The sequence below is a fragment of the Formica exsecta genome, unplaced genomic scaffold, assembly GCF_003651465.1.
Source record: "Formica exsecta isolate Colony F162 unplaced genomic scaffold, ASM365146v1 scaffold48, whole genome shotgun sequence".
Classification (NCBI taxonomy): domain Eukaryota; kingdom Metazoa; phylum Arthropoda; class Insecta; order Hymenoptera; family Formicidae; genus Formica; species Formica exsecta.
The window spans coordinates 176,682-186,585 of NW_021852035.1; the positions used below are offsets into that span (position 1 = coordinate 176,682).

Consider the following 9,904-nt stretch of genomic DNA (forward strand, 5'->3'; position numbering starts at 1 on the left):
ATCAATTAATAAAAAAATTAATTTTATTTAATAAAACTAAATTAAATTAATATTTAATGAAATTAATTAATGAATAATTAATTGTTCGGGTATATTTGGGCTTATTACAAATCGAAAATTACACAGCCACATTTTACATTAAACACGAGATATGAATGAGAGATAACGAATCAACTAGAGATACAAACCGAGCACGAATCCTTATTGGCGCGACCAGCACATAAGAAACTATCGACTATACCACCCGGTGCTGCTGCTCCATATTTTAATTTGCACTCGCTGTTCGACCAAACTGGTACTGAAACTTCTTGCAAAATTGCTGGTTGTGGTCCACCTAAATGAATATAATATTAAATATCATGTATTTTTCTCATACAAGAGATATTTTTTAAAGATTTAACTCATGAATAGTTATACTATAAACGTGGTTGTATTATAAATAACTATGCAAATCGATTGCGTAAAATGTAAAAGATAAAGGAGAGTACTTGAGAGAGTACATGAACATTAATTATATATATGTTATTCTAAATTAAAACAAAGGTCTGTTTTTTTTATGTGACCGCTCGTTGAACTGGCTAGCGCGTTAAAGACATATTAGTGTAAAAATCTTACTTTCTCTCAAAGAACCCCATCCTATAACCGTCGCTGTCTTGCCTTGATACAATTGTGATCCGCTAGGTAGACAGATAGGTCGGATTTGTTCCGTAAATTCCACAGGTTCGCTCAACGTGAGGACCGCCACGTCGTTATAGAGCGTACGTGAATTGAAGTTTCGGTGCCTCACGACTCTCTTTACGCGTTTCTCAATGTGACGGATCTCATTGTTCGTTTTAATATTATAATCACCGAGACGTACTGTTAACCTCGCGACATCCCAAGAATTCATGCTGGAACATTACAATGTGTTTGTCGGTAAAAAGTCGGATATTATTTCAATATTACTGATAATGCAGTTTAATCGCAATCTCTTCATCCGTAATGAAAAAATGTTTTGGATATAGATCTATTTTTTTAGTTAAAAAAACACTAAAATTGTTTTAATTTAAGAAATAATTGATATATGAATTGGACTTACTTTACGACACAATGCGCCGCTGTCAATATGTGGTGCTCATCGATGAGCGATCCACCACAAAATTGACGGCCAGCATTGAAAAGCGCGGCGATCCACGGCCATTCGCCTGGATCTGCATTCTTCCCACCCACGATGCGTTCCTGATCTTGATTGCCGTTCTTGGCACCGCACTGCGATAGATTATTGCCGCCGGACATGGGAGATTTACTGGTAGTCGACATGCTCGATGAGATTGGCCACCAGGTTGGCTTCTTCGTCGGCCATGTAGTAGCGACACCCGGTTTTTTTGAACTCGTAGTTATCGGTTTCAAGGTCGTGGACTGCGTCGGTAGATCGGACGAGGGTGGATGAGTCGGCAGTGGCGGTATCGTGTGATCAGGCGGATGTGTGGGAATTGGCGGTGGCCAAGTAGGCGCAGCCTGAGGACGTGCTACCCCGTTCTCTTCGCCTTTTTTTTTATTATCTTCGATCTAAAATAATTTCAGTATCTGATGAACAAAAGAAAAGCGAAAAAAATATTTGCAGAGATAATAAATAAAAATAATAAATAAAAGGGGATATCGATCACGGTTCTTTGGGTCGAACAAAAGAAAAATTAACATGCATGAATGAGTAATAAAGCGAGTCATAAAACAGCTCTTTGCGAAATTGTATTGCCGAATCGAAATAGGGATAATCGGCTTTCTAGTAGGTTGATTTATAACGGCCTTTAATTCGGATCACGTATAATGAGTTACGAGTTTCCGGTAGCGAAAGTGATTACTATGAATAGAAGAGAAACGCGCGTTATTAAAATTTACGGGATTGAAATGAATTACATATTAGCTGATAAGTTTAATTGTCTTACTTGCGGATTTTCCACGATGGAATCGTCACAATTATCGGGACGAGGTGTGACGAAGGGCTGTAGGTTCGAGCAACAAATTCCAAAACTCGGGTTCCCATCTTCGCGGATATAGCTGCATGTGTCGTAAACGCCAAGAACCCAACCGTCTAGAGCACCAAGGTCCGGTATCTTAAAGTAAGGATAGCATTCCTTGAAAGTCGTGCAGCGACCGACTTCGCCTTTGGATGTTAGACAGGTCTCACGAGTCGTGGCTCCATTCCAAAGAACGCTCCGACCCTCTCTTGATTCAAACTGATCCGGATCGATCGCAGCTGCAAATTAAATTTTTACAACTTTTTATTTGTGTAAAATGGAAAGAGATTACATTCTCTGAATATATCCTTATATAATATATTCATCACAGTTTAATTTTGAACTTTTTGACACGTTATTGCCATCAGTCATTTATAATTTTCTTTTATATATACATATATGATACTGATATATTATTTTGAAAATTACATTCTAAGATTTATTCAAATATATTTCTTCTGTCTCTGTCCGTTAAAGTACCTACCTATACATATCGCGTTTATACCATCGCAAAATCAAGATGTATCGAGCATGTTTATGTCAGCACGTACCCGAGAATGTTTGCTTTAGCATGTAACCACATTAATCCGGAAGGCGTTAATATACTCGATGTGAAGGTTTTTCTAATGTCAAAAAAAAAAAAAAAAAATTACGATAAAATTAACAATTCCGTTCACAAATATCCGAGCTTAGAATTGTACGAATTAAATTGCTATCGTGAGAGAATAAATTGCATTTATACTGAAAGTAAATTTAAAAACAGAAAATGGAAAACTTTGCATAATTTTGTTGAAAAACTATTATGTATTATAAATTAGATTATTATTTATTATAGTATTAATAGAAATGATATATAAATGTTTTGAAATTCTCTTTAAGTCGTGTGAAAACATTATCTTGCATAGTGAATCATTAAAACATCATAATAGAATTCCTTCGAGATACTTAGCAGCGAGTTCGCTGACCTACGCGAAATACACAGGTGTACACGTACGTCAAAGGTGAGGTTTGTGCGTACTGGGAGAACTTCCGGTTACCGTGTATGGAACACGCGAATAATTGTTCGTTAATCGGTATCCGATATATAGAGATCTGTTTGGGGATTTTGCGATAGCCGAGGAGCAAAGATCGGTGATGCCAAAGAGTCATTGACCAGAGAAGAGATTACATAGAAATGGCATGCTATTGTTTCTTTGACTAATGATTCAATATAATCGATGATATAACATATAACTTACAGAAAAACAAGTTTTTCGAAACAAATTATGCATGAAATACTGAAAATGACGGGGAACTTTTCAACAAATATAGAATAATGCTAATTATCTAAAAATATCTTCTTTTTTATAAAACTATCAAATTGTTTTAATTTTTTTAAATAGCATTACATATAAAAGATTCGCTAATTTAAATTTTAATATAAAAAATCTTCAAATAAAAAAATTTATAAATCTTGCTTTGTAGATATCTTACTGTATATTATTAAAGTAAATTTAATCTATATGACAATTAAAAAGAACAATTCTTGCGCTGATATTTAAAACTGATTCTAGTTCTTAATCTATGTCATTTTTCAAAGAAATTATCTCAAATCCTATGGAATTTTTGAGATAATTTTTAGTTAAAATTATCAGGAAATATTTCACGAATATATCAAGAAAATGCGGACAAACTTATGTTTTATCTCAGCTTATTTATTAATAATATCTGGACGAGAAGTACACGCGAAATAGATTGTGGATTGATACCTTCAATGATGACTGCATCCTCCGGATTACTGTCATCGTCGAAATTCAGCGAGCTGGATATTGATCCTACAGCCGTTGCGATCACCTGTACCACGAGTACCAGCACCAGCATCGCGAACGACGACATTCTGCATGCCCGATTATTCATGCTCCGTGTTGCCAGTATCGCGAAGAATAACGACGCGCGGAACACGGGACTTGGGACCCACGTGCGAATACCGGCTGGGATCCTGAGCGACTCCTAAGCTGTTGAATAGCCGGTGCTCGAGCTTATAACGGGCTTGCCCTTCCCTCTAGTGCTTGGCGCTACTCTGTGCCTCCTCTTCGATATGATGGGCAAGGTGTTCCACGCTCCTTTATTCTCTTGCTCTTTTATCACCTCTATGGCTGTAGGATAGAGGATAGAGGATCGACGGAGGGCGCAGTAGGGATCAAACACGGTCTCCCCGATGTGTGAAATAATCCTTTCGGTTATTTATAGCTTGATGCGAAATAGAGATTCCACAATCAGAGGAAGATCACTATTTAGAATAACGCGAAAATGTTCAGTAATGTGTTCTGCCGTTGTATTTCTAAAAAAAGAAAATAATTATATAACAATTATTTAAAATTATTATTAAAATATGAAAAATGGGATGGATATTTTATTGTAAAAAGTATTTGATTATATGAAAATGAAGTACTCCAAATATACTTTTTCTATAACATTGCCGTATAATATATATAACAATATTTATTTTGTGTAATTCTGATGTTTATATAATTTCTCGCGACAAAATTCCTTGACAAATATTCGCAAACGATCCGCTGATCAATTTATACGCGCATGATAACACACATTTGTCTGCGTGAATTTAAGTTATATCAATTATGTAAACCGTATGTAATGGTCTTTGATCGCACGATTCATGTCCAACTTGAATGCTGCGCAATTGGCATTTGCATAGAGAGCACGATTCTTCGCACCTGGCCTTGAAGATGCCAAGAGAAGGCTGCACGTAAGGGACGGCCGTGAACTTGCTTACCGTGTGGTCCCCGCCTTCTCGTCTATCCCGACGATAGGTATTTATGCACTTCCTTCCGCTGAGAGACAGTGAATATAGAACCGTCTTTCCCCTTCGCCTTTCCACGTTTGTCGTGATCTTTTGTTTACTGCGAAGCTACTGCAGTTTTTCAACTTTTACACGTTGTGCCCGCGTTATTCATTTAATTACATGGGTAATAACTAATAATATTACATATATTGCATATCTTCTAATATGAAATATTTTGATATAGAGAAATAGATATTTCTTAAATTGATAATATAAAAAATTATATATATGATATCTCCTATAATTTCAAGCAAATAAAAACCACGAAATATTTCATCGGAAGCAAATATTTTTATGTCTATATATTGCAAGGCAAGCCTTCCTCTTTAGAAACAGTCCTGACTAGAACAAGATCTTTGATCTTGCGCGGAGGCATAAACAGTACCTTCCACGGGAGAGCCAAGAGCGAAAAGACCTTGAAGTATACATCAAGATTGCGATACCTGGGTCGACGAACCGCGTTTTGAAGGGTGGAGGGAGGAAGAGAGATTTTAAGCCCGTGCGTTCTTTGACCAGATGGTTAATAACCACTTACTGTCGACATCTCAGCGAGATAAGACTTTTTTTATCGTCGCTCGCAAAAGAGGGCTTGATAATCGATATGGACAGCGAATAATGTCTGACCTGCCAAACCGGACTTTGCCAAAAATACACGCGTATATTATCTAAGCTCAGTAATGGACAGTGATCGTGGGTGGTTGGACACGCATATTGTATCTTCGTATTTGTAACTGTCAAAATTTGATATATGACCTGTCAAATTTTGCAACATTTCTTCACCTGTTATGGGTATAATATTTTTAGAACGCAGATAGGATATCTCTCTTTGAGAGACTGACAAGAGGCATTGGTAGTGAAGTTCAATGTTCTTGTTCGAGTCACTGACCTCATTATTACAAGAATATTCAGCAATATACACGATACTTAATGCGCACATATAAAATTTGGTTCAAGATTTTGTATTGGCGCCACAATAAAATTGTGCTGGACTTTGCTGGATCCGTCCTCCGAAACATGCAAACCGGTTGAGTCGGGGCTGTTCGTAATTAACCGGGAGATATCAAAGTCGTTTGTTGCAATTCTAATGACGTTTATCCGAAAGAAAGAGCATTTAAAGAAAAAAAATCTGCATATTATATGCTGACACATAGATAAAGAAAAATAAACAACGACACAACAAAGTTTTACATATGGTTTAATTTTAAAGAAATTAATTAATTTTTATCTATTCAGAAATATTTTCGAAATGGGATTTAAATGGTGGGATTACTCTTTTTTGAATATGTAAACATAAACATAGTGTTTACAAAAAGGCCATAATAGGTGGTAATATCAGCGGAAATTTTATTACCTTCTATATATGTTCTGTTACTGCTTCTCTTTTATAGCACTATATAACGGAATAGACACTAAAACACGTTCGATTTCGTAACGCTATAAAATTTATACACATAATTGTTTGCAAATATACGAGTTATTGAATTTTATTATATAAAAAATTAGAACTGATTTTTATTAAATACTGGTATATACAATATACATATATACAATTAAATTGCATAAATTGAATTTATGTATTAGAAAAACTAGAGCACAATACATAGCGACATTTGTAGATTTACCGGTATCGTGCAAAAAATCTGATACAATCTTAAAATATATTTAGCTTACGGCTAACCTAATTTTTTTTATTGACCTCAAGAATTTTTTAATAAAATTTATTAATATTTATGATTTATCTCTCTGTTTTTTATGCGTGGTTTTTATTGACATTGTTTGCATTGAGTTAATATAATAATCAGGGCCTATTAAAAACAGTTTTTAATATGCATTGACATATATATGTGCGTGTATATGTGTATATGTGTGTGTGTCAGAGATTTAAGAAATATAACATAGTGAATTTTTTATTAATTTTTTTCGTGAAAAATAAATCTCTCTTCAGAAGTAACATAATATCTTGAAACATGAAATATTTCCAAGAAAATAATTTCTTGAAAAATAAAGAAGAATTTAATTTTTGTTCTCTATCCGAAAATCTTTCTACAAGAGAAGCGGTTCTTAAAAGAAACATAATTCAAAACAGTGTTAAAATTTTTTTACTAAATGTCATTTATATAGAGTATTTACAAATTCTATAACTTCACGTAGCTGATCGATACGCATTTCTTTCGCGCGGATAAAATAGAGGAAACATAATTTATGTCTAGAAACAATGGGTCTGTTCTTTATAGCTGAACTAGCTGTATTAGTTCAGAGCTTATCTTTCTCTTTTCAATGTGGAAAGAAAAAGATAAACTCTGAACTAGTGCAGCCAGTTCAGCTACAAAAAAACAGACCCTTTAATTTATGTCAGGGCCGGTGTCTTTATACAAGGTCGTGAATTTTCACACAATTGCCACTATACTAGCTGACTTCCAACTGTCGATAGTCGCCTGACTAAGTCGTGCCGTAACCACTTATATTCTCCGTATCCCTATTCCTTTTTTCATCCAAGGAAATACGCGAGCTGCATCCCATAATTAAGGTGCCAATTAATTCTCCTCTCTAGTTTTTATTTACAAACTGATCACGCTCTCATATCTTAGAGGAACGTGAAGAGATTCTTATTGAAAAAGATAAAAGATGATCGACCTAATATTAGCGATGAAAAATGGAGAAAAATTAAATAGAGCAAGACAACGAAAGAGAGAGAAAGAAGAAAGAGAAAGAGAGATGTCTAATATTAAAGAGAGAATTTAAAGATTCTAATAAATTATTAGACATCGATTTTTTTATATAGAAATTTATTATTAAATTTATTATTAATTTATTATCAAAACAATAATTCTATTTCATCTTATTTTCCAATCTGTTTTCTAAAAAAAAAATATGCAGTTACTTAAAAATCCGATATTTATTAAATAATACATCTCTTATTTTAGGTCTAATTTGTTCCTTGCCTTTTATCGAAAAATTTAGAAATTTATTTACGATCTTATCTCTGCGCTCATTCATCGACGATTGATTTATGTATTGATATCTGAAAATCCTGTCTTGCTTTTTACTAACACAATGTCTACTGACAATAGATACAAAAACAATCAAAGGAGAGATTACAATTATTTAAGACGGATTTCTCCCTTTTTCAAAAGAACTAACAATAAGCTTTATTTCAAGAACAAATGTATAAACTTATAGAGTGAAACACCAAACATTTCGTTGCTATTTCAAACATCAAAAGAAAATATTGCAATTATTTTAAATTTAAATTATCATAACGAATACTTTGAAGCTTCGAGAAATGAAGCAGACTCTTTGCAAAAATAGATAATTTGAAGAAAAATTTTAAGATCTTTTTATGAAGTTATGCATATTTAATATATGCTTGTTAATTATTTTTAATAGATATATTTTTACAGGATTAAAATAGATATATAAGGGAGATTTTTTCTGTAAAATTATTAAAAACTGTAAAATATATTAAATTCTTTATCAAGTTCGTATTTTAGAGAAAATATAACTACTAAAGTTATTATTAAAAGAATTGTCTCATTTTTTACGAATCTGTATATTCATTAATATTATATTTCATTAATCCGTTTCTTTTTTTTCATTGATAATTGTAATTATTAGATATTAATTTCATGATTGATGAGGATTAAATATAATAATCTCCCTCTCATCGAAATCGAATACATATCATACATTATTCATCATCTCGCGTTCCGTTAGTCGATCTGGTGCGATATAATACACGCTCGTTGGACGCTAATCGCATTGGATGTGTCATGTCAGGTTTTTTCGGATAAGCGATTCCATCGAAGTATCGGCTAGGAGATGGCTCATTAAAGTACGTCAGCCATGAAATGCGCGCGGACCTTTTGAAAGCGGTTGGACATCCTTCGCAGCATCGTTGATTTTGTGACACGCTCCTTTCGTTCTTTCTCTAAGACATGGAATCTTCTTTATCTCTTCTTATGGGTTTCTACGCATGGAATACCCTTTTTTTCTTTTAAATTCCTCACCAACAGGTTTCCTTCGGTCATTGCTTCGCGATCTGTCCTTAGCGCTTAGTGCGAAATGCAACAAAGCAAGAGTCCGCGACTTTTATAAGAGGGATGATGAGAAAAACGATAGAAGAATGACGAGTATCGTTCGAATATCGTGTTCCGAGATTGTTGTACATGTTTTAATTTTTCCAATCATATTGTAGTCGATTTTAACATATAGCCTTTGTCGCAAAAAGTTAATAGCATTGCTTAAGACGCTTTTAAACTCGAATAAATATCGGATGTATTATGCTAATATAATCGCAAATTTTTTTTAATCTCGCGAATATATCACGCAGTTCTGTAGATGGAACAAGACATGTTCACGGAATCATGCTTATGCTAATGAAAATTGCTGGTAAACGAACATTCGTACGTCGTCAAATCATAAGTCAATACAGAAATGATTGATATCGTGATGCAAAAGATACATATATGAATATCAATCTTTCGAAATGCGTACGAACAAAGAATGTCGATTCTCCATTTGTAGAGATGAAAAGATAAATGTTTTTATTTCATAATCATTTTTTTCCTCTTTTCTACTTCGGAATATTAGAACTTTACATTTCCTGTTTTAATGTTATAATATCCATCTAATTATCTTGAATTAAATTTTTTCTTAATATAGATAATAATAAAAATTTCTTAAATATTTAACAATTATTGTCATGAATATATTTATATATGTATGTCAATTTTATCAATTCTATCATTCAATCTTTATATATTTTTATATAATTGACTCACACACGTTTAGTTCTGCCAGATTTACACTTAATATCAATGATACGAAGAATTATGACTGCCAAGTAACATGATGGTACGACAACAATAAAGATTACAACACTTACCTCTATATATATATATATAGCAGTAATAAAGGCATGCAATTTATAAAACGTACTAATATAATATTTATTGTTGCAATAAACATCGTAATAATATAATATCACCTCTGGCACAATCTCAGCATGGCAAGACAACGCAACGGAAGAAAAACGGTTGTACTCTCGGCATTCTCGCATCTTATT

At 33.5% G+C, this 9,904-nt stretch overlaps 1 protein-coding gene across 1 annotated transcript in view; it reads right to left on the reverse strand.

The window, feature by feature from the left end:
- LOC115241353 (proclotting enzyme-like) overlaps window positions 1-4,101 on the reverse strand; it is a 5,539-nt gene extending 1,438 nt beyond the window's left edge. Inside the window, exons 1-5 of the mRNA XM_029817069.1 lie at window positions 3,746-4,101; window positions 1,926-2,236; window positions 1,079-1,548; window positions 616-890; window positions 189-334 (exon numbers count right to left, since the gene is read on the reverse strand). Coding sequence (XP_029672929.1) covers window positions 189-334; window positions 616-890; window positions 1,079-1,548; window positions 1,926-2,236; window positions 3,746-3,893 — 1,350 coding nt within the window. The 5' untranslated portion in view covers window positions 3,894-4,101. The remainder of the gene's footprint in view (window positions 1-188; window positions 335-615; window positions 891-1,078; window positions 1,549-1,925; window positions 2,237-3,745) is intronic.
- Between the last annotated feature and the right edge of the window lie 5,803 nt (window positions 4,102-9,904).